This window comes from Letharia columbiana (genome assembly GCF_014066305.1).
Source record: "Letharia columbiana isolate WasteWater2 chromosome Unknown Sc0000047_s0, whole genome shotgun sequence".
Classification (NCBI taxonomy): Eukaryota; Fungi; Ascomycota; class Lecanoromycetes; order Lecanorales; family Parmeliaceae; genus Letharia; species Letharia columbiana.
Window position 1 is genome coordinate 269221 of NW_023501091.1, and position 23814 is coordinate 293034.

The 23814-nt window shown below is 38.8% G+C and overlaps 8 protein-coding genes across 8 annotated transcripts; 4 read left to right on the forward strand and 4 right to left on the reverse strand.

Annotated features, from left to right (window-relative positions):
• Positions 1 to 9342: 9342 nt before the first annotated feature.
• HO173_010299 (uncharacterized protein) lies at positions 9343 to 9966 on the reverse strand (the record flags this gene model as incomplete). The annotated part of the gene is made up of 1 exon (XM_037312185.1): positions 9343 to 9966. The coding sequence occupies one exon, from the start codon at positions 9964 to 9966 to the stop codon at positions 9343 to 9345; it is 624 nt and encodes a 207-aa protein (XP_037160979.1).
• A 769-nt stretch (positions 9967 to 10735) lies between these two features.
• Positions 10736 to 12381, reverse strand: HO173_010300 (uncharacterized protein; the record flags this gene model as incomplete). Its single annotated transcript, XM_037312186.1, has 5 exons — positions 10736 to 11199; positions 11254 to 11717; positions 11784 to 12222; positions 12271 to 12315; positions 12369 to 12381. 5 exons carry the CDS (start codon positions 12379 to 12381, stop codon positions 10736 to 10738), a joined length of 1425 nt encoding a protein of 474 aa, XP_037160980.1.
• A 317-nt stretch (positions 12382 to 12698) lies between these two features.
• Positions 12699 to 13270, reverse strand: HO173_010301 (uncharacterized protein; the record flags this gene model as incomplete). Its single annotated transcript, XM_037312187.1, has 2 exons — positions 12699 to 13186; positions 13240 to 13270. 2 exons carry the CDS (start codon positions 13268 to 13270, stop codon positions 12699 to 12701), a joined length of 519 nt encoding a protein of 172 aa, XP_037160981.1.
• Positions 13271 to 14295: 1025 nt separating this feature from the next.
• On the forward strand, positions 14296 to 16036 carry HO173_010302 (uncharacterized protein; the record flags this gene model as incomplete). The annotated part of the gene is made up of 5 exons (XM_037312188.1): positions 14296 to 14570; positions 14627 to 15025; positions 15078 to 15164; positions 15218 to 15638; positions 15692 to 16036. 5 exons carry the CDS (start codon positions 14296 to 14298, stop codon positions 16034 to 16036), a joined length of 1527 nt encoding a protein of 508 aa, XP_037160982.1.
• Positions 16037 to 16753: 717 nt separating this feature from the next.
• HO173_010303 (uncharacterized protein) lies at positions 16754 to 17084 on the forward strand (the record flags this gene model as incomplete). Its single annotated transcript, XM_037312189.1, has 2 exons — positions 16754 to 16934; positions 17077 to 17084. 2 exons carry the CDS (start codon positions 16754 to 16756, stop codon positions 17082 to 17084), a joined length of 189 nt encoding a protein of 62 aa, XP_037160983.1.
• Positions 17085 to 17193: 109 nt separating this feature from the next.
• HO173_010304 (uncharacterized protein) lies at positions 17194 to 19737 on the forward strand (the record flags this gene model as incomplete). Its single annotated transcript, XM_037312190.1, has 1 exon — positions 17194 to 19737. One exon carries the CDS (start codon positions 17194 to 17196, stop codon positions 19735 to 19737), a length of 2544 nt encoding a protein of 847 aa, XP_037160984.1.
• An 826-nt stretch (positions 19738 to 20563) lies between these two features.
• HO173_010305 (uncharacterized protein) lies at positions 20564 to 21841 on the reverse strand (the record flags this gene model as incomplete). Its single annotated transcript, XM_037312191.1, has 1 exon — positions 20564 to 21841. The coding sequence occupies one exon, from the start codon at positions 21839 to 21841 to the stop codon at positions 20564 to 20566; it is 1278 nt and encodes a 425-aa protein (XP_037160985.1).
• Positions 21842 to 22683: 842 nt separating this feature from the next.
• HO173_010306 (uncharacterized protein) lies at positions 22684 to 23687 on the forward strand (the record flags this gene model as incomplete). The annotated part of the gene is made up of 4 exons (XM_037312192.1): positions 22684 to 22983; positions 23070 to 23328; positions 23420 to 23548; positions 23608 to 23687. The coding sequence occupies 4 exons, from the start codon at positions 22684 to 22686 to the stop codon at positions 23685 to 23687; spliced, it is 768 nt and encodes a 255-aa protein (XP_037160986.1).
• Positions 23688 to 23814: the final 127 nt, after the last annotated feature.

Here is a 23814-nt window from a genome sequence, read left to right on the forward strand (position 1 = left end):
TTTTACGAATTCGTTATTCGCTAATAATAAAGATCTCTCTTCTTAAATCGGCTATGTAATAGCCTTAGCTAACGCTTAGAATAAGGTTAATATTATTTATTAGTAATCGATTAAATATTACCGAGTTATTAGAAGCGTATTAGCCTTCGAACTTTATATATTATCTCTAGAATTCGACGTTATAGTTATTATAAAATCTACTCTAGATTAAATCTTCTCTAATACTTCTTAGGGGAAGATACCTCTTTCTATATATATAGACTCGAAATCTCTATACGAATATCTTATTAAGCTAGAGATAATATAAGAGAAAAGATTAATAATAGATATTCTATATCTAAGATAGTCATACGAGCGACGAGAAATTATCGAGATTCTATAAATTAGAGGAGATAAGAATCTAGCTAATTTAATAATAAAGGATAAGGGATATAACGTACTATAATATCTAGTAAATATAAATTATCTAGAATTAAATCTAGAAGGCTAGATGAAAAGATAAGATATTAATATTAACTAATAGAAAGCCGTCTTAGCGTAGTGCTACTAGAAATACGCCGAGTATAATCGAATCTACGCCCACTACAGCAGAGGGAGTAATTGCGATTATAAGGGTTATGGAGAAGGAATATAACATATAAATAGCCTCATTTTCTGTTTTTGCCACTGTTGGAACGACTCAACACTCGCTACCACTAGTACTCATTCGGTCTAGTCATGGGTATATAAAGGCATTCTCTATACATAGATATCCTTCTTCCTTAGACATCATTAAGACTACCACATCTAATAATAGATCTTATTATAGCAGTAACTGTATACCCAGGTATTTACCAACAGTTACAGCGAGATCTAACGACGGTGTGATAGTGACAGCGAGGTTGCTACGAGGCCGCGCCTTATTTTGGTGTGACCCCCATACAAATCTGGCGCGGCCTTGTAATCCCGCTACTGGTATTTTTCTTAGCATGGGCTGAGGTTTAAAAGCATCCGGATAATAATCCTTCCACCTGTTTGTTTATTTGTATAACCATTATTCTTCCACCATTCTACCAATTCTATCAATTCCACCAATATAAACACAATCGTCCTCGGTACCCCTCGCGGAAACGTTACTAAACGCTTCAGGCACGTACACCCCTTTTGCCCGCCTCTTAGAGCCCCTACTAACGCGAATCGAGGCCGCAAGCGAGCCCAACAGCTACCTACTACTGCTCATAAACGCGTTAGAAGATCCTCAAAAAGAGCCCGAACGGATTCACAGCCATCGTCCTCCCCTACATACTACTCGACCAGCCGCTCAGTCAACACTACCTACCCTATCAGCTTAGCAATCTACTCAGTCAGCCACTCAGCTAGCCACTCAGTCTGATACTCTACAAGAGAAGGAGTAAGAGGAGGAACTACAACAGGCAAATGCGGAGAACACTGCGGAGAACACTACGGAGAACACTGCGGAGAAACCAAGCGGCAACAAGGCCACCATCGTCAAGAACACGGCTCAGCTCTCCGAGATCCCACGTCATATACTCTCCACGGTTCCACATCAAATCATCACTCAGCAAGCGGAGAACACCACTGCAACTTGGCCTGTCATCCCCACTGCATTAAGGAGTAAGAGAAGGAACTACAACAGGCAAATGCGGAGAACACTGCGGAGAAACCAAGCGGCAACAAGGCCACCATCGTCAAAAACACGCCTCAGCTCTCCAAGATCCCACGTCATATGCTCTCCACGGTTCCACATCAAATCATCACTCAGCAAGCGGAGAACACCACTGCAACTTAGCCTGTCATCCCCACTGCATTAAGGAGTAAGAGGAGGAACTACAACAGGCAAATGCGGAGAACACTGCGGAGAACACTATGGAGAACACTGCGGAGAAACCAAGCGGCAATAAGGCCACCATCGTCAAGAACACAGCTCAGCTCTCCAAGATCTCACGTCATATGCTCTCCACGGTTCCACATCAAATCATCACTCAGCAAGCGGAGAACACCACTACAACTTGGCCTATCATCCCCACTACATTGATATGATACATCACTGCAATAACGTCATAAGAGGAGGATCTACTGCGACGATGACAGTTAATTAAGCCTCTGCAGAAGGAATATCGCAAGAGGAGGAACTATAACAGGCAAATGCGGAGAACACTGCGGAGAACACTACGGAGAACACTGCGGAGAAACTAAGCGGCAACAAGGCCACCATCGTCAAGAACACGGCTCAGCTCTCCAAGATCCCACGTCATATGCTCTCCACGGTTCCACATCAAATCATCACTCAGTAAGCGGAGAACACCACTGCAACTTGGCCGTTCCACATCAAATCATCACTCAGCAAGCGGAGAACACCACTGCAACTTGGCCTGTCATCCCCACTACATTGAGGAGTAAGAGGAGGAACTACAACAGGTAAATGCGGAGAACACTGCGGAGAAACCAAGCGGCAACAAGGCCACCATCGTCAAGAACACGGCTCAGCTCTCCAAGATCCCACGTCATATGCTTAGAAAGATAGATATATTCGTATATCGATCTGGTAATAAAACTAATTCTTAAGAAAGGAAAAGGAAACTCGATGGAAATCGCTTATTTAAGCTTATTCGCTAAGACTTTATTAAGTATATATTAGACGACGTAAGTTAAGTAATCTAGAGTTCTCTTATTTAAAACTCTTAAGCTCCTTTTCTAATAATTATCTTCTTCTTTAAAGATTTATTCTTAAATTTAAGTATAGAAAGAATATTTTCTTATTATTAGAAGACTTATTAAAATTCTTTAAATCTTATAAAAAAAAAAAAAAAAAAAAAGAGTTTTTTATAATAGTATAGCGTAAATATAATATATTATAAATATATAATAAAAGTATATAACGTCTATAGATAATATTAGATATACTCTTATAGATTAAATATAATTATAATAATATATAAAGTAATTATTAATATTATAATTTAAGTATATAACGTATATAATTAATATATAATTATAATAATATTTACTTTTTTTCTAAAAAGTTTTCTATTTTATTAATACTTCTTTATTACTTTTAATAATCTACGCTTTCTATAATTAATATATAATAAATATATATTTAATAAAGATATTATATAAAGAATATAACTATCGTTATAAGTTTTCTAAAGACTTTATAGTTATATATATATTTTTTACGCGTTAATAATTATTATTTATTATACTAGCTCTTTATAGCGCTAAATCTCTATTAATATTAAATAAGAATATCTATTATTATTATACTTAATAAATTTTTTAATATATTATTTACTTATATAATATTATATTTAATAATAATAGAAATATAATCGCGAAGTATTATTATTATATTTATCTTTATAATAATTATATTATAATAAATTTTTATATAAATAACGTATAATAGATATATCTATAGCGTCTACTAATTTTCTTAAAAGATCTTTATAAATAAATATATTATTAATAGCGCTAATGCTATAATTCGCATTTATTTATAATATATTTATATTATTTATTATCTTCTTACTTATAATATTCTTAGTTTTATATCTATTATATAATTTAAAATTATTTATAAATACTTTAATATAGTTTTAACGATTATTTAATATATTAAAAATTATTTAAGAATAAAGAAGAAGTTAAATAGCGAAGCGACTTCGCTTAATAAAGCGAAGATCTTTTAAAAGATTCTCGATATTTTTATAAATATCTACGACGTTATACGCTTTATCGTATATATCTATACTTTTTATATCTATTTCTTATTCTTTATATTTATATTAAATATATTTTAAATTAATCTCTCTTTAATAGATATATCTTTTTTAATATTTAAGTTAAATTTAGATTTTAAGAGTAGAAATAATAAGGGCGAGATAAATAATAATAGAGATAAAGAGAAAGAGAAGGATAAAGAGAAAGAAGAAGAGAAGAAAGATAAGAAGAATAATAAGATAAATAATAAGATAAAATTTATTTATAAGAGTAATTTAGAGAGTAGTCTTAATAATAATAATAATAATAATAATATTTTTAATAGAGACTTTAAGGGGTTTAACTAGCCCGCTATTTTATATATATATATTTAATACTATAATATCTATTATATTTAAAAATATAATCTTTTCTTTATTATTTTCGAGTATTAATTTTTTTTATTAATTTTTTTAATATTAATTTTTATTATAATATTTAAAGTTTAACTCTTTATAACTAAGTTCTTTATCTTTAAATATTTTTTAAAATTATTAATTTTCGAGTTCTTTTTCGATATTTATACTCTACGCTTTTTATATTTATAAGTTATACTTATTAAACTCGTTAATTAGATCTTATATATTCTTTATAGCTTCTTTATTAAACTATTTATTATACTTCTTAAAATAATCTTTCTATTAAATAAGATATTTTATCTTATTCTTTTTTAAATATCTTTTATATATAAATTCTATTAATTACTCTTCGTTATCTTTTATTAATTTAGAAATAGAATATATCGAGATATCTAAATCTTTTAATTTTTATTTATATAATTCTAATAATAATATATAAAAAATAGAGTAAATTTAATAGATAGGCGATAGCTATAATTAATACGCTTATATTTTAATATATTTTTAAATATAAAACGAATTAATTAATTTATTAGAAAGTTTTTTACTTAATCTCTTTTATTTTAAATTTTTTATAAAAGATATAATAAGATTATCGCGATTAAATCTTTATAATTTATAATTCTTATTATAAAACTTTAATTATATTTTCTATACGCTTTATTAGCGTTTAATAAACTTTTATTAAATTATATTAATTTCTTTAATATATTCTTTCGCTATAAATATTTCTTTCTTAATAACGCTATTTTTAATAATTAATTTAAATTTAAATTAATATTTATATATAGTAAAGAATAAATTATAATTAATTAATTTAATACTCGCTTTAATAATATATAAATTTCGCGATTAATAGAAGCTTTATTTAAACGTCTTATTACTTTAAATAGTATATTTTTAGATAATATTTTAAAGTTTAATTTTATCGCTTTATTTATTTATTAGTTTATAAATAAAAGATAATATTTAGTCTACGTTTTATTTATAATTAATAGTAGATTTCTAATTAAAATATATTTATAAAAATAGATCTTTAATTTATAATAATATCTTCTAATACTTTATATCGAAGAATAATTTTTTTTATAAATAACTCTTCTAGTTATATAATATTAATTATCTTATTAATAAGTATATATCTTAATATTTTAATATATCGATTAATTATTATAAGAATCGAGTTATAAATATATTCTTTATATTTATTAAAAGAAAGATTAATAATAAAATTTATTATAATTTTTTTTATAATTTTATTAATAAAGAAAGCGTATCTAGTTTATTATAGAAATAATAATATTTTATCTTTATACGTTAATAGATATTATATATATTAATATACTCTTTAATATCTACGCGAATATTATTTTAATAATATTTTCTATTTATTAATTTAAATATCTTATTAATATTAAAATATCTAGTTATAAAATCGTTATAATAGTATTTTAATAGCTCTTCTTAAACTAAGCCTTCTTTAGAAATATATAATTTATTATTATATCTTAATAACTTCTAGCTATTCTAAATTTAATTATTAACGCTTTATATTTATTTATTTAATACTTTCTTAGCTTTATATTATTTAATAAAAGTATTCTCTTATTAAAGTATCTTTATAAGTTTATAAATAGATATACTATTTATATTATATATCGTTTTATTAATTATTAATACTTTAATAATTAGATAAAAGATAAATTATTTATAATTAATAGTTTTAATAATAAGATTAAGTCGCTTATTAATTATATTATAAGTATATTAAGTAAGCGTCTTATTTAAGCTTTCTTTTATTAAAGATTAAAATTCTTTAAATTTTAAAGAATATATTATATTTAAATAAATTTCTTATATTATAATAGTTATTAAATTCTTAAGTATTATCTTTTTTATAAATACTTTTTTTAAAAACTAGTATCTAAGAAACTTTTATCTATACTTAAATTATTTAATATAATAAAGTATTTATTATTAAGATAATATTTCTTATATATATAATTTATACTATCTCTATAAGCTTTTTTAATAATAATTAAAATAGAATTCGAAAGACTTTTAATTTTAGCTAGTTTCTACTATAATATAAAAAGAAGTCTATTAATTAATTTATTTTTATCTTTATAATTAGAGCGTTTTAAAAATATATCGATAGAGTTTATCTTATCTAATCTATACGAAATTTAGAAATTATATAAAAAGAGTTTTATTATTTAATAAACTTATCTACTATTTAATATTAATTATTTTATAAAATACTTTAAATTATTATAATTAATAAAGATTTTAATAAAATAGAAATTTTTCTTTAGATAGTAGTATTAATACGTAAATATTATAATAATCGCGAGAAGTTTTTAATTATATATTTTATAATTATAATTTATATTAATTATCTTTTTTTAATAAAAAGCGATTAGATATTATTATTTATTTATATATAGCTAAATTAATATACCCGCTATAGTAAATAATAAGATATTAATTTTAATTTAAATTAGAAGTTGAGAATTAAAATACTTAAAAAGAGGCGTAATTATAAAGGCGTCTTTTAATTTTTTAAATATATACTCTATAATCTTAAGTTATAGAAATAATCTTAACTTAATATCTTTTTCGCTTTTCTTAAGAAGTTTTATTAAAAAATCTATAATTTAAAAATAATAATAAATAAATCTTTAATAGAAATTTATAAATTCTAGAAAAACTTATATATTATAATAGTCTTTTAATTTTAATTACTCTTAGATTATAATAACTCTATATTTATTTATAATAATATTAATAATAAATTTTATAAAATTAAGAAATTTTATTTCGATAACGAAAAACTTATATTTCTTTAAATTTATATAAAGGCTATATTATTTAAATTAATTAAGTATTTACTTTATATAATTTAAATACTTCTTCTTTATATTAAAATAGATAAGAATATTATTTAAATATATTATATAAAATTAGTTAACTAGTCTAGTTAAGATTTTATTAATATAGATTTAAAAGATTATTAAGACGTTAATTAAGTTAAATAATATTATTAGATATTTAAAATATTTATAATATATATAAAACGCTATTTTCTACTTATTATCTTTATAAATTTATATATAATAATAAATATTCTTTAAATTAAATTTAATATATCGCTTAAAATTATTTAAATAATCAAGCGTCTCGCTAATTAAGAATAAGAGATATTAATTTTTAATAATTATCTTATTTAGTCTATAATAGTTAATATATAAATATAAATCTTTATTCTTTTTTAGAATAAATAGAATTAAAGCTTTTATTAAACTCGTAAAGTATTTTATCTAATTCTTTACTAGAGCTTTATTAAAATAAATTCTTAATACTATTAATTTTATATTAAATAAATTATATAATAAATTAAATAATAGCTTCGCTATAGTTTTAATAATATAATTATAACCCTTATATAATAATAGTTAATTTATATCTTTTAATAAAAATATATCTTTATATATTTCTAACTTATTAGAAAATTTAGAGATAATCTCTACGCTATTTATATAAATATTCTATATCTTAATTATATTAATTTTATATTTCTTATTTATAATTATTATTTCGATTATAATTAATATATAAATAGTCTTATATTCTTTTAAGATATCCGCGAATTATTATAACGCTAGAATCTCGAGTAATTACTTTTCGATATTAAAACGCTAAGTTCGATTTTTTATATTTATCTTAATTTACTTATTAATTAAGATTGAAAGATCTAAAACTATCGAGAGATCTTTTTTATTAATAGTATAGAAAATATATTTATAACGCTTAATACGCTTTTAATTATTTTATAAATAATAGATAATTAAATAAATATTATAATAATAAATTGATTTTTTATCTATTTATATAGATTTTAATAAAAAATTATTAATTCTAATTAAACTTTACTTAACTATAAAACGCTAGCTTATTATATTTATCTCTACGCTATTATTAAAATAAATTTTAATAAAAATCTATAATTTATCTTAATTATTTAAAAATACTCTATCTTTATAAATTAATAATAAAATAAATACTACTTCTATTTTTATTCTTATTATTATAAAGTCTTTAATAAGAGTTTCTCTTTTTTTATTAAGTTAATTATATAAAGCTTATAATTATTAATTAAATCGACTAATACGCTATTAAGATTTTTTATTTTTTATTTTTTTAATTTAATATAGATATTAACGTAATATTCTTTTTCTTTATAATTATAATATTTTATACTATTTAAATAAAACTTATTATTCTTAAATTTATTTTTAGACTTATAATCTCGAGATTATTTACTTCTAAAATTAAAGTTATTTTATCTTTATAATAACTATAATTCTTTATATTAAGAATTTTAATTTTTTTGCTATTAATTTTCTTATAAGTTAGAAATACTATTTACTTCGTATTCTCTAGAAAATTCTTATTTTTTATTATTATTTTCTAAATATATTATAAGCGTTAGAAGCTTATTTTACTTAGTTAATATAATTTAAATATTAATTAATTAATAATAAAGATTTATATAAAACTTTATAAATAAGTAATATACTTATTAATTCTTAATATAGAGATTTATTTAAGCTTTTAATAATTAAAGATAATTATTAAATTAGCGTATAATTTAATTTTATCTTTAATTAATATTTATATACGCTTAAGCGATATTAAACTCGTAATTTACTAAATCTTTAATTTAATTTAATAAAAAATTAATAAACTTCTATTATATATAATTATAATTCGAAAATCTATCTTTTTTATTAATCTATAATTCTTTTTAATCGTTATTAAAAGATTAATAAATTTAAAGAATCTTATTCTTTTCGATAAGAAAGTTTTTTAAAATTAAATAAAACGTTTTATTTATCTCTTATATTAAAACTTAATACTTTTAAATACTCTTTTTATAATAAATTAATAATTTCTCTAATTAAATTATTTTTCGAGATTATTAAATAATATTATTATATTTAAAACTAATATTATTTATAATTCTTTTTATTTCTAAAGTCGCTAATAATCTTAATATATTATCGTTATTATTACGATTATAATCTATAAATATTTTATCTTATTTAAGCGAAATAATTTCCACTTTTAAAGATTAAAGGCGATATTTTTATATAAATATATCTTAATAATAAGTAATATACTTTATTCTATTAATTAGAATATAAATAGATTTATTAATCTATTTATTAATATGTGTTCTGGTGAATCCTTCTTGCGCTGGGGCCGGTGGGTCGTAAGTTGGCAATCGAGATTGTGGTTGACGGCGTGTAGGATGTTCAAGATCGAAGGCTGGGGCAAAGTAGTCTAAGTGTGCAGGAAGCTCAAAGTTGCCGCCCGGGAAATTCTCCCATTCTACCAATTCGTCTTCATGTGTACGGGGCGTGTTTGTATTGACTCGGGCCGCGAATGGGTGGAATAACCAGCCTGCATTCTGGTGGCCATGAGCTTCTACCGGTGCACCTGTGATGCGTAACGAGACCTGCGGACGACGCACGGGTGACCTTGCAGCTGGGGTATGCCTTCGCTGTCTGAGGGTAGACTGATGCCGTGGATGTCTTGTGGTGCTGAGCGAGCGAGAGCGCGGCCGTGACGTAAGGAACTGAATTTCTGGGCTTTCTTCTCTCAAGTCCACCGCTTCGTCTTCCTGGTCATCGATGCTGATGATGTCTCGATCAAAGCGTGGTGGCCGTTGAGCACCTCTTTGGCCTTCTGAGTGTGTGAACGTGGGTGGAACGATTTGGGCTGCTACTGGGCTGCTTCCGTCTTCCGTAAGATCGATGACTTGTTGTGCTGACTGAGACATGATGGGTCTTCTTAAGTCTACACTGCGTCTGAAGGATGGGATGTTGAAATTGAAGAACGAGTTTGATGAAGACTGGGGGTGTTGGCTTGGAGATTCAGGTAAGAGGTGAGAGTTGCAGGGTATATGTCTGGTTTCACTTGACATTTGTTCGTGGGTCCTCTACACCATCGACGCGAAGTGAGTAACATGGCAGATATTTGGGAGTAATGATCCAAGAGGTGTCGGGTCTATGAGGAAGGAGGCTTACCTTTCGGTTCTGATGAGGGCACAATAACGACGCCACGGATGCCATGATCTGGTCATGGGCTTGAGAGGCAGATGCTGGCAAATAAGTGAAGTAGAGGCAAGCAGCTCGAAGAATGGTGAACGGTGAGCCACTTCACGAAAATAGTGTGAAGGTGGAAGTGGGAGGAAACTGGGCGGCGAAAGGCCCATTCGAGGTCTCGGCTATTTTTGATCCTCCGGGTTTCTTAGCTCCGTCTTGGGTTCAGGATTCAGGAACACTGAGTTAAGGTACCTTAGGCATGCAGTGCATAATAGAATATGTTAGATAATGGATGTTTCGCAAATACAAATAAAGGGTGCTCATGGGAGGGTCAAGAGAACACATAAATGATGGCATGGAGTTCCTTTGTCAATGCACCCTCGAGCATGCCCAGTTCTTAGAAGTCAAAGCTTTTATCATTCATTTCCTGCTATCCTGCAGAGGATGATACATGTTAATATACAGAAGACAAACGCCAACGCTTGTTCAAAGATTCGCCCTCCTTCATGCTGACCCAAGAACTGTGATAACACCCTCCCCATCCAACGACACCAAACTCTGGGCGCTTGATCCCCAATCAACGGACACTGCTGGCACCGCACTCCTAAGTGGCTCCGACCACTCTTTTGAGGATTTGGAGTACTGTTGAACCGCTACTCCAGTCGGTCCTGCTGTTGCCAGGTATTGACCAGTGTAGTCCCATCGTACGCTCGTTACTTGACCACCAGTCTCGAGAACCTTGATCTGAGATGCCTTGCGAAGGTCCCAGATTGAGACACTCGTCGAGCCTTTCACAGCAGCTGCAACCCAGATGCCATTCTCGGAAAATTCTACTGCTTTGAGGGGACCCGTTGCATCAAAATTCGCTGCGTTGGCGCCACTCTTCATCTCATACAACTTAATTTGGCCATCAGCGCCTCCCGCAGCAAAGAGGTGGCCATCGGGATGGAATTGGGCAGTATTTAGAGCTATTGAATTGTTAGTATATCTGATTGTGCGTCGCAAACTATGTCTTCTCTCACCAGAATCTGTGAATATCTGAAGAGCTTGTGCAGAAGACGTGAGGTCGTAGAAGATGTAACTTTTGTCCACGCCCACTGAAGCCAGTATGTCTCCGCTTGGATGGAGCGCCAGAGCTGTCACTGCACCAGCATGGCCGGAAAAGCTTGAGACCTCGACGCCATTCTCGAAAGCTTTGACTATCCCGGATGATGTCCCAACGATAGCCTTAGATCCAGCCCACAAGGCTTCTGTGACAGGACTGCCCACGGGGAGCTCTTGAACCAAGTTGTTCTGGGATATGGAGAAGATCCCAGCGGTCCCATCACTACCACCAACCAGAGCCAGATCGCCGCTTGCGTCTACTGAGATCGTCCGAGCACCAGTATAAAGAGGTTTCGACTTTTGCGTCGGCGTGAAATTTGAAATCACATCAGTAGTTGCCCAGTCTTCGGGTACGGCACGTTTTCGTCGAGTCTTCGACAGCCTGAGTACGATATCAGTAGATGCCGTCACACATATCTGCGTCTAGAAACAGGAGATGGTCACGTACTTCTCTTGCACAGCCTCAACCTTCGCGACAAGATTTCCTGGGAGCTCTTGGCCATCAACCTCCATGGTGTCTCCATTGCTAGCTGGCGCACCATTGACATTGATCCGTGACAGCGCTTGTCGAGCCTCGTCTCTTTCCCTAGACAGTCTGGTAATCACCCTTACTGCTGCATCATGCTCATACAATGCCCTGCTCAGCTCTTGCCGTGTCTGTGTCAAATGCTGCCGCAGAGTATGTGTTTCCAATGCAAGTGCATCCCATTCATTTTGAAAAACAGACAGCAATGACGGTATTGAAGTAAGGGTAGGAGGGCGTGGGCGAACTGTGCGTGATGCTTTGAGCTCTACCAGGTCGTCCGTCGAGAGATCCTCGTTTGTTACCGGGTCCTTGCCATGTTCTGAAATGTAAGCTTCGATGAGACGTTTCTCAAAGACGTTTCCTATTCACGTCAGCTTGATCAAAACTTGCTGAAGTCTTCAACGCTTACCACTTTTTGCCGAAGCTACGGGGACTTGGGGAGCTTCGCCAGATACTGTAGCAACTTAGCTTTTGGGAAGGGGATACGGCTTAATCCCAGATACTTACTGGCACACAACATTGTGTTCGAGTTTCAGGGTGATTGTTCGAAGAAGGTGCAGTGGGAATTGTCTTGTCGCGCAAGAGCTCATGCTTGTGATTTTCAATGGTTTTGCTTGGCATTCCGAGAACGCCAAGACCTCTGGCAATGGCGAAAGGGGTCGTCACACATCTACCGTAGCTATATAAATCTCTAGAAACATAGAATCACATCTCTATCGCACACACTTCAACATTACACTTGGCTATTGCATATTCTGCCACGAAGATTTTTCAATGGCACTGTTGTGATTTCGGGATGTATTCAAAATCACGGAAAAGGGGCAAACGTTCTCCATGTTAAGGCTCTGTACCTTCATCATCAAATGACAACTTCATCTTCTTCCCTTTCTTAACTCTAGATGTTTTACTGTTCCTTCCGGAAACACAGTCTTCGGAGGCTGCTTTGTCTTCTCCTTCATCGCCAACAACCTTCGCCAGCCTCCGCTTAGTTGAACCTCCAATACCTGCGACTGCCTGCTTCACAGGAGCCGCTTCTCCAGCGACCTCATCTTTTCTAGGTTCAGCTTCCTCAATAACATGGCCGGCTTTTGCAGATAAAAGCACATTATTCTCGTCCTTGTCGGCGGTGTCAGCGGCTACCAAGGCTTCATACTCGGCTTTCGACAAAGTGTCCTGGCTGTCCTCCACAACGTAGGTAGGCTGATCGTTGTCCTCTCCTTCCTGTACCTGCTTTCTTGGCCTGGCTAATGGCCGCTCGTGGCGAGATGAGTCACGGTCACCATAGTCGCCCCTGAGCTTGCGAAGGAATGCTGGCTCATTCGATGCTACGTCTCAATTAGACAACCTTTGGACCAAAATCAGGAGACACGACATGTACCGTAGCTAAGGTTCTTTGCATTGAAGCTCATCGTAGAAGACTGATGTGATATGGTTGGTATTGAGACCAGACAGAGGACGAGCGCAGAATCATCGAACAACACTAAACAGTGTACAGCAAAGAAAATTATGCTCAAGTGGCGTTGTTGGTAGAGATTAACGGCTCTCAAACTCGATCAATGCTCTCAAATAACGCGCATAACGTTCTATGGGGTAGGGTTTGATGGATGGTACGTCTATATCAGTACTTTGGAGCCACGCATTCCAGACCACATGGGAGCAGGCTGACCAGAATTATCATCACCCTACGGCATCAACTTTCGATGCCTGTGTAAATAGATAGTTGAACCCGCGAAGGCTTGTTGCCGCGTAAAGATGCTTTGATCACTTCATTGTCGATCTCGGTATCGGCAGCCGTGGCGTTGACAAATTTGCCCCGCCAAGACCCAGTCCTTGGCAAGCTAACTCTAACAGATAAGGTGGAAAAGCTTCTCCCGACGGACTGGAAGACCTCTATTCGCGTGGTATATTGATTGAAGTGTTCACTCTCTCCCTTGCACGTAAACTGTGGCATCTTCGACAGACTCTCTTCTTGTGCTTCAGTCTCCTACTAGAAATACTTCTTGTCCTCGTGCCAGACGACACCCGGCCGTTGAAGTGGCGGCGGACCCTCCGTGAGATTGATATCCAACCTCCTATCACATTGCCTCCCCAAACAACGTCTCTTCAAGGAATGACTACCTGTCGAAAAGTGTTTGCACAATACATGACGATATTACGAAGCACCAAGCGACATTCCCGAGCCTGACTGGCTTTTCGACCACCATCTCAGCCAACCGTGGGACATAACCCCCAGCCGCTCGTTACCCTTTTCGTACAGTACCTTTGGCAGTCCAATCCTTTTTCCAGGGACGTCTTCGCTTCTATGTACCCCAACACGGACCGAAACACCTTCCTGCGCTAATTGAGTTCAATCACCCGGTGACTGGCTGTTCTGGGGGTTCGCTCTTTTTCTCGCCTGAAGCCTCAGAGCAAGCCGCGGAGGGTTGTCGCAGCCATGGGGTTTGTCAGAAGCCTCATCAAGCGGATACCTTCCACTCCGGCCCTACCATCCCTCGAAGATCTGAGCAATGAGAAAGACCGATTCGCACCTAGATTATCCTTCTTCAAAAGACGCATACGGCTGAAAGGCAACTCAAAGATTTCTGTTCCGCTGGGCGCTGTATTACTATTTCCCTGTATCGTTATAATCCTAATAGTTGTCCTCATCGTTCGGCATCCCTCTTCGCCTGGGGGACTGATGATGCCCGCTGGGGCTCCACCAGCTATTCGGTAGGCCTCGGGTTGTCTGTCTACAGGCTTCAACGGAAAGACTAACCTTAACGCAGGAAGATAAGTGAGCAGTATGACAAAGTGTTTGTTACCGGCTGCCTCGAGCCTCAGACAAACGGACCACGAGCCAACGCAGTACTAGTGATTCTGGCGAGGAATCAGGAGTTGGAAGGTGTGGTCCAATCAATAAAGTCAATGGAGAGACATTTCAATCGGTGGTTCCATTACCCCTATGTGTTTCTCAACGACGGAGACTTCAACACTACATTCAAGGAAACAATCCTGAACCACACAAGTGCTCCTGTCGAGTTTGGGAAGATAGATCCGACTATGTGGGGGTATCCAGACTGGGTGAATATTGATACGGCAAGAGAAGGAATCAGGAAGCAAGGAGATGCGGCCATCATGTATGGTGGCATGGAGAGCTATCATCACATGTGCAGGTTCTATTCAGGGTTTGTATTGAATGGTGCTCGTACCCTTTCACCCCGCTTACCCGTGATCTAGCTTTTTCTACAAGCATGAGCTCCTACAAAAGTACGACTGGTACTGGCGAATTGAGCCAGAAATCAAGTACTTTTGCGATATTACATAGTGAGTCGTTCGGCTGAAGTTGACGAACGTTGGTAAGTGCTAACAGGTTTTAGCGACCCATTCATACACATGGAACGTGCGAACAAGACCTACGGCTTTACCATTGCGGTCAAAGAACTGAAAGAGACTGTTCCAAACATCTTCCGGTACGCATCGGCGTATAAGCGCGTCAACAATTTGACGTCCCAGGGACTGTGGGAGATGTTCGCAGAGCCTGCGTCCGCGGCGGAGGATATTTCATTGCCTGAAGACAACCCCAAATATAAGAAACCGTTGCCCGAAGAAATACTCAGCTCTGAGCCCGGACAAGGAGGAGTGCCAGATGTCGACCCAGAAGCTATGGAGGGGGAGACGTACAACATGTGCCATTTCTGGAGCAACTTTGAGATAGCGAGGTTAGACTGGTTCAGAAGCAAGGAATACAATGATTTCTTCGACATGATGGATCGAAGTGGAGGTTTCTGGATGGAAAGGGTAGGTTGTGATGCCACTTGATGTAAGAATGATTCCACTGACCCAATTATCAGTGGGGGGATGCACCGATTCATTCCCTCGCAGCCGGCGCTCTACTGGCTCCCCAGAATATACATTACTTCCGAGACATTGGATACCGGCACACAACAATACAACATTGTCCAGCAAATGCCCCTGGCAACCGGCAGCTCGCTAGACCTCCATTCCTCGAGGTGACCACCAAGGATGAAAAGAAGAGGAAAGAAGAAGACGAGTACTGGGAGACGTGGGATCCGGTAAAAGAGAATGGAGTGGGATGCAGGTGCAAGTGCGATACTGACATCGTCGACGTCGAGGGGAAGCAGGGAAGTTGTCTGGATGAATGGGTAAATGTAGCAGGGGGGTGGGCATCTGCTTAGAACGAGGCCTGGCTTTGGCTCCAGACCATCTCCATCTATACCAGGGCATTCTCAATCAGCGTTTTTGCCATTACATTCTGCATCGGGAGGCGTTACTCGGCGCTCGTGCTTACCTCCAAGGGGTGTAGTCCAATAATCAGCTGGGGGGGGGCCAGGGAGGCTTCACTGAGCTTCCTGTACAGCATACCATTTCAGCATGTCGCAACGAAAAGATGAGCTTCTCCCAAGATGTGACCATAATGGTTGGTATGTATTGATTCTATACCAGTCTCTATGTTTACAGAACCCACTCAATACTGTTATTTGATTTTTTTCGAATATGACAGTCCAAGTAATTTCCGAGGGTGTTTTCAAAGTTTCCAGAGCTCGAAGTAGTGGTGGTCAGTAGGGTGAAGCAATATCAAGGGGGAACAGGCATCCTTTCGAGCTGGCTATCTAGCGGCCAAGACAGGGGACTGGCCAGCTCAAGGGATAATAGAATGGCGATTGGCATCCTCAAAACCGAGATAGCTGTTCAATAGTGGTATCAAGTTCACAGCACAGCATAGAGTAGTTTTGGAGATGAATGTACTCTACTGCCTACGATAAGAGGCTTCTTATCCCCACTAGTGCGGGGTTGTTTGAGGAAGGCAGCAAGGGCATCTGCTGATCCAACCCCTCCTCCATCATCATCGTAACACGAATCCCATCAACCAACTCCGCCAAACAAGTTACTTGATGGTCAGCATCCATTGCCTCGCCTCCACCTCTCGTCCAGCTGTATTACAGTATCCCTTCACTCGTGCTCTCCCTCTCATCGGCGTACCTGCAGGTCCAGTCCCCGTGATCGCCCCAGAGAGCTTAAGAGTCATAAGGCTGCCTTGGCTGTTAACACCGAAGCCTGTCTTCCATACTTTGGGTAAGTACCATTTGCCTATCCTCGAAAAAATTGGACTCATATTCCCTCTTCCTATGACATCCACCTATATCACCTACCACACCTTCCAAAACACCTATCATACTTCCTTGCTGTCTCGCATGGTCTCGCTGACTCCATGCAGCGGATTGAGGAAGACAAGCCTCATCCCCACATCGAATCTTCAGTCACCCTCAAATTCCCTACAATATTCGTACATGGTACGCCTGCCAGCTGGCTGTCCCAGTCTCAGCTCGTCACCATGACTTCCCAGCATGACGACAATTCATGTGACGATACATCGAGCTCTCTCGGAGACAGCTCCTACGACTTTGTAGACGATAGAAGTATTGCGACAACCGATGATGAAGACCAAGATGCAATGACCGAATCCATCACCTCGAGTGATGGGCATGAATTCGACCAACCAGACATTCACCAGCTACAGGGCAGATCAGGTGATTCAGGAGGTCAGACTTCTCACAGCCAGGGCTCCGAATACTGCAGCGGCCAAGAAATCCACTCGGAGTCCAACCCTCCTTCCTCTGGACGAGAATCAGATCTGCAGGCTACGACCGATCAAGTCCCTCTGAACAAGCTGCACGATCAACACGAGGCTATCGAATTCGTCGAGCCGAGCGTTACCAATTTGAATTTCTCGAGGCCCATCGAGGTATCACACACGTTAAAGATAATAGACGGCCAGAATGCTACTGTCAGCAATTTCTATCTCAACATGCTAGAGCGCCGCTCTGGAAAGGTGGCCGTCACCGTTAGGCAGACGATGGCGAGCCATGGTCTTCAACTTCGGGGCAGGCCGTATAAGATCCTATACGTTGGGGACTCCTCCGTGAGAGATATCATTGTACAGAAAATTGCTACGGCCTTGGCAGCTTCGCTGAACAACAGCTCTTCCCCAAACTTCGAAAAGCCTCGACCTTCCAGATTTAATGTTGTTCCAATCTCTGCATTCGGGGAGGAAGCTTCTCCAGAAGTCGTCCTTATCGACTCGTCAGGTCTTGAGATGAGCGTTGACGAGTGCAGCTTCGCTTCTTTCGCAAGAAACGAAGGTGGAAACGACACCATCCAAATGCAATTGTCTGACGGAAGTCAAGTGGTTTCCTCTTGGTCTGTTTCGAAATTCGTCATTTCGAATGATTGGAGGACTCCTGACATAGCGGTATTTTGTTCGTCCGAAAGGGATAGCGTTGCTGTAAAGCAGACTCGCCGCATTGCTCGATCTTTCATGAGCCGTCATGCGGTACAAACAATCGTCATCACAGCGGCCTCGCACTGGGACTCTCATGCAGACGCTATCACGTTGGATTATCTGACTCCACACATTCATTTGGAGTCTCTTGAACCTATGGGCCTGAATCGTACTCAGACCGTCCAACGCCTGCCGATTGATCTTGCGACATTCCTGAGTATCGATGCAGGCCAGATGAATAGAAACCTCGCTTGTCTGGATGCTGCTCGCGGAGCCTCCAAAGGCTGCGTGCCTTCGAAGGTCGCGAAGTCCAGAGGAACCTCGCACGACCGCCTCTCGTTCCAAGAGATCTATGATGCATTTGTCACCGATATTCGAAAAGATGGGTTGAAAGGTCTAAACCGGTATGAGTACATGGCTGGATTTGTAGTCATGCTAATGTCGGTACTTGGTATGGTGGTCGTTGGTTTTGGTCTCACTGGAATTTTGGGAGCATCCAGGGTCTCGAACAGCAGAGTGTTCCCTATGAGTGTTGCCTCAACTTCTGCCTTGGGTGTCTCAACTTCAACAATGGCCACCGCAGCACCGCTTTCCTTGCAAAGCTTGTCCGCTCTGACTGCAAGTTTGGCATCATCTACTCCGACTCGAGTGTCACCTGTCAGGAGTTTGTCGACTGACGTAGATATTGCTTCATTTCTACTAGATGCGTATGCTTTGGCGCCGAATAAATCGGAGCAGTTCAAGGTTCATTTCCTCGGCGACTGTCATATAGTACTTCGACCGCCCCATTGGTTCAGTAAGATGAAAAAGACTCCGAAGCTATTGATCAAGATCACACGGGGCGACAAGACTTTGGAGCACCAGATCTCAACGTTGTTCGATGGGGTATACGCGCTGCAGATCCCTCGCGAAGATTCCTACGGCGTGCTCAATGTCACAGTATGGACTGAATCCAAGCCAAAGATCAAAGAAAACTTTGAAGTGGACTTTGGGTCGTCATGGTTCAAAGTTGCAGGGTGGAAGAAGGGATCCCGCGTTCTGACGGAGTCGATTCGTGGAGATTTGAATTCGATCCAGACAAGTCTGAGCATCTTCTACGATCACACTAAGACAGGGCTTTGTAAGTCATTACAGCAGCAGAGAGCCAGGATTTCTGCTCAGAGAGAAGCCGAGAAGGCTATGCTGCACTCTCATTTTGAGGCTGCGGCAAAGACGAAAGAGCTTTTGGTAGCGCATACAAAGGGCGTAATCAGAAGCATTTCAGGTACCCTGCATGATAGCCACGCGGCTGCTTCTTATGCAATCGAAAAGCATGCGGAGAACATCACCAAAGATCTAGCAGTCTACGCCCGCAACAAGACCGCGGTGATCTCTCGACAGTCACGTATATTAGCTCAAACAGCTACAAGATCGAATGTGAGAGCACTTCGCGGTCTCGCAGTCTTCAGTCAAAGACACCTTCGAGAGACGCAGAAAAAGGCGCTCCTGATATTGTGGAAAATCGGAGGCGTGCCCAAGAAGACAATAAGAGTGAAGGGCGAGGGCAAGGGACCATCTCGTGGTGGCAAGATATTCGTTCGTCGTGATGAACTGTGAGCTAGACTAGCGATTGGTGTTGGGATGGTCAAGGCGTTGGGATGTTCTGTCTCTGTGACAATCTCTAGAGAGATCGGGTGTTTAGGGCTTATGAAAGGGGTATAGGTGATGCCTCAAGATATGGAGCGAGGGTGCTCTGGTGTCGGTCCGGTGCCCGTAATTGCAATTCTGAAACATGCTCTATGCTGTACCTCAACAACGAATCTACCTCATACGTTTGAGACAGTATTGATACGTATTACAATGTGAGGGCTTCTCGGACAAACATCCAGTTCCTCCTGTGGGAGTTTCCGAGAATTTGTATGCATATGCCTGTTCCCTTTCCATGCCTGAGTTTTTAGGTCCCCAAGATCCTCAGTCCTTTGCCTTCTTTTGACGTAACGACCTCTGCTGTCTCGTTTTCTGCTGCATCGTAACCTCCGGTCCTTGACCTTCTCAGCATGCTCAGGTCGAAAGTGTACATCTTTGCCTTGTCTACCAAGTCAATCCTTAGATCAACAATCAAACCATAAAACTAGATCCCAACTACGTCACAATGTAGGACAGAGGAGATGGGATCAAGCATTGGATCGGGAGCTTCAATTTCCCCTGCGTAGCATCTTGCGGATACATTTACTGTACGGGAAATACGAAGGGTACAGTCAATGGCATTTAGTGAAGTAACCCTTGATAGCAATCATACAGTAGATGTAGAAGGAAACAGGGCGAATCTCAAGTGGTAGGCCTATGTTATTCTCTGCCACCTCCATAGGAGACACTGAAACCGGTTGCATAGAACCGCAATCCGCAGTCATGCTGCATGCTGCACTGCAATCATCAATCTAGGTTACAATTTCTCGATCGCGTCCCTGAGGCTTTGTGAAGATGCGATCAGAGCACGAATGCTTGCCCATGTTTGAGGCTGCACAGGTGCAACCTCACGCTTCACCAGTACCACCCCTGCATCCTCCGCTCGCGACTCTATTGTCAGCATGGGACTCCCTGGCAACGCATGCGCTTCTCCATTCTCGTCAATGAACACTATCTCAACTTGCTTCTCACAATCGATGCTCTCCATCGCCAGCCTCATTGCCTTCAGATCCTGGCCGTACATCGTCTGCTCTTCCCACATCTTCCTCAACTCCTCCTCACAGATCTCATCGTAAGGGCTGGCTCCAACAAATCTTCTTTTCACGGAAAAAACCGCCCTCATGTCCGGTTGACACCAGATTTTATTGAACACCTTTGCTACCTCTGGCCACTCGATTTTGAATGTAGCCAGTAGGACCAGCAGGTAAGTGAGCTGCTGCCCACGTGTGTCTTTTTTGGCGACATTTGGAAAGCGTGGAACGTCGCTGCGAGAGGGAACGGGAATGGAATGAAGTTCCTGGCTGTCGACTTCTGGGTCACACCACATTGCGTCTGTGGTGCCGAGGTGAGTCGACCAGCCCCGAACAGAGAGATTGTGTTGCTTTGCCAGACGCTGCGCTGCGGCTGCGGAAGGAGGGAGGGCGATGATAAGCGGCCCGCGGAACGAATGAAGCGACGTCTTGCAAACAGCCATGACGTTGCGAAGGATTTCGAAGGCCCAAGAGTCGGTGGCCCACCCTTCGTCTGCGTTGAGTTGGGTTATGTACTCCTTTATCACGCGTGGTATGGCTGCTGTTCGTAGGGCTCGAAGCTGCCCTTTGAGATCTTCCGTGTCATTTTGTTGCTGTTCTAACAGACCGCCTTTGAAAATCGCGACTGTAGGTGCTTTTTTGGCCGCGAGTATAGCTGCCTCCAACTTCGTGACAGTGGCTTCTATTTGTTTGATTGTTGATACGACAGCACGGATCGCTGCTGCTGCTTCTGAAGATGCAAACCCGCCAGACCGTTCTTTTTCCGCTTCGATAGCTGCAGCCGGGTCTTCGTTCGAGTGCTTTTCTTCAGTTTCGACGGTCTTGATGTGCTGCCGGAAGTCTTTGCTGGTAATCTTCCAGTCATTGTCAACATTCAGTAGAGCGAGTAGTTTCTTTTTCCCCATGTCCGGATGAGCATCGCGTAATGATTTGACAGCTGTACGAATCTCTTCATCGGTGGGGTCTGGAGACTGGTTCTGAGTCTCGGTGTATGGTTGGGCCATAATGGTAGACAAGTAGTCTTCGAAGTCGAGTCGAGAGACGCGATTTTGATAGAGAGGTTTCGATTTACAGCTTGCTGGTCTTTAACCCGAAAGGAGAAACATGACAGTGAGTGAGCAAGAGATCTTCGTCGTAGATGCAGCGTGATTGTGTTTGCTTCTCATCTCAATGTCGGAGGTGCTAGTGGTTGCGGTCACGTAGAGATGGTTGCCATATAAGTAGCGGCCAATCAGAAGTAGAGCTTTCCGGAACAGTAATGTAAAGTTGAGATATTCAAGCACGCAAAGAGACCAAGACATCTTTTGTATATTTATTGGATAGACTTAGGTGATTAGTGTCTCGGCGAAAGACTTGTAAGACCTGCTATACAAGCAAGAAAAGCGGACAGAGAGCACCATTGCTTCTTGAACAGCATAGTAAATGCCTTCCAAATCACCAAATGATATACCTGATTTGAGCCTATTTCAGGGATATCGCCCTGTTGGAGTTGGGAGCTCTCAATAACCAAAATCCTATAGGTCCACTCGACGACAAATAATGCGAGAGACGGTTGTTTGCTGAAGTGTCTAGAAGCAGGGATATATATATCGGTGATGATCCCCTGGCCTTGTGGAGTGATGCAAGGCATTTTCAATATGGACGAAGGACAAGGTAAGCATATTTTGTTGTCGGACGTGACGAGCAGACGGAACAACAAAAAGCTTGGCGCTAGCCCGATTATGAACATCTGCACAACAGCTCCCCACATTTCTTTTCTTCACTATACACGACAACTCCTTTCCTCCTCTCCTCCCTATCATCCCTACACGAGCTTTCACATATCAGCTATCTCGCTACCACCAACATGTCAGAAATCAACCCGGACCCAAGCTCCACTGAGGCATCCACCACCTCGCCCGCCAAAACAGAAGAAACCCAAAAAGACTCCGCTCCTGCTGCTACTAGCTACACCGAGATGGCTTCTAACGCCGCTGGATCAGCTACCACTGCTGCCGCCGGGGTCAAGGACAGCGTATTCAGTATGTTCGGTGGCGGGGCCAAGAAGGAGAAGAAAGAGGAGCCGGACGGCGAGACTGAGGACAGGAGTGGAAGTTCCAAAGCCAAGAAAGATGCGGAGGCTGCTGAGGCGGATGAGGGTGGGGAGGTAAGCCTGCTCTTACGTTTGCCCTGCCCAAATTCCTATCTTGTCCACTACGCAGGAAGCTGATTAGGTGGGTTTGTGTTGTATAGGACGACGCCCCCGACTCCCCAGATGTCCACTTCGAGCCTGTCGTGCACTTGACCGAAAAGGTAGAGACCAAGACGAATGAGGAGGCTGAGGAGCAGACATTCAAGATGCGCGCCAAGCTGTTCAAGTTCGATCGTGAGAGTCGGGAGTGGAAAGAGCGTGGAACGGGGGACGTGAGGTTGCTGAAGCATAGGGAGAACAAGAAGACCAGACTGGTTATGAGGCGGGATAAGACTCTGAAAGTCTGTGCGAATCACTACGGTGAGTGCTACCCTACATTACTGAATAATGGGGAAGTGGGGGTGCGGAGAGCGAGGGGCTTTGTGGGATATGGATTGATTTATGATTGTAGTCGTGCCAGACATGAAGCTCTCTCCCAACGTGGGCAGTGACCGAAGTTGGGTCTGGAACGCAGCTGCCGATGTCAGTGAGGGGGAGCCTGAGCCCCAGACTCTGGCTATTCGGTTTGCCAACAGCGAGAGTACGTGCCGCCTTCCCTTTCCCCGGAGTTTTTGGGCGCTACTGACCAGTGCTATCCAGATGCCAACCTCTTCAAGGAAGCATTCATCAAGGCCCAACAAGAGAACGAGGCGCTGTTCACCAAGGGCGCCGTGGAGTAGACAAGACATGGTCTGGGAAATGGAAAAATAGAGGAGCGAAGCATTTGAGACCATGACCTACACTTGGAACGAAAAATCCTTTCAGAATTTCGTAGAGTCCAAATCATGAACCAAGACTAGGTATACT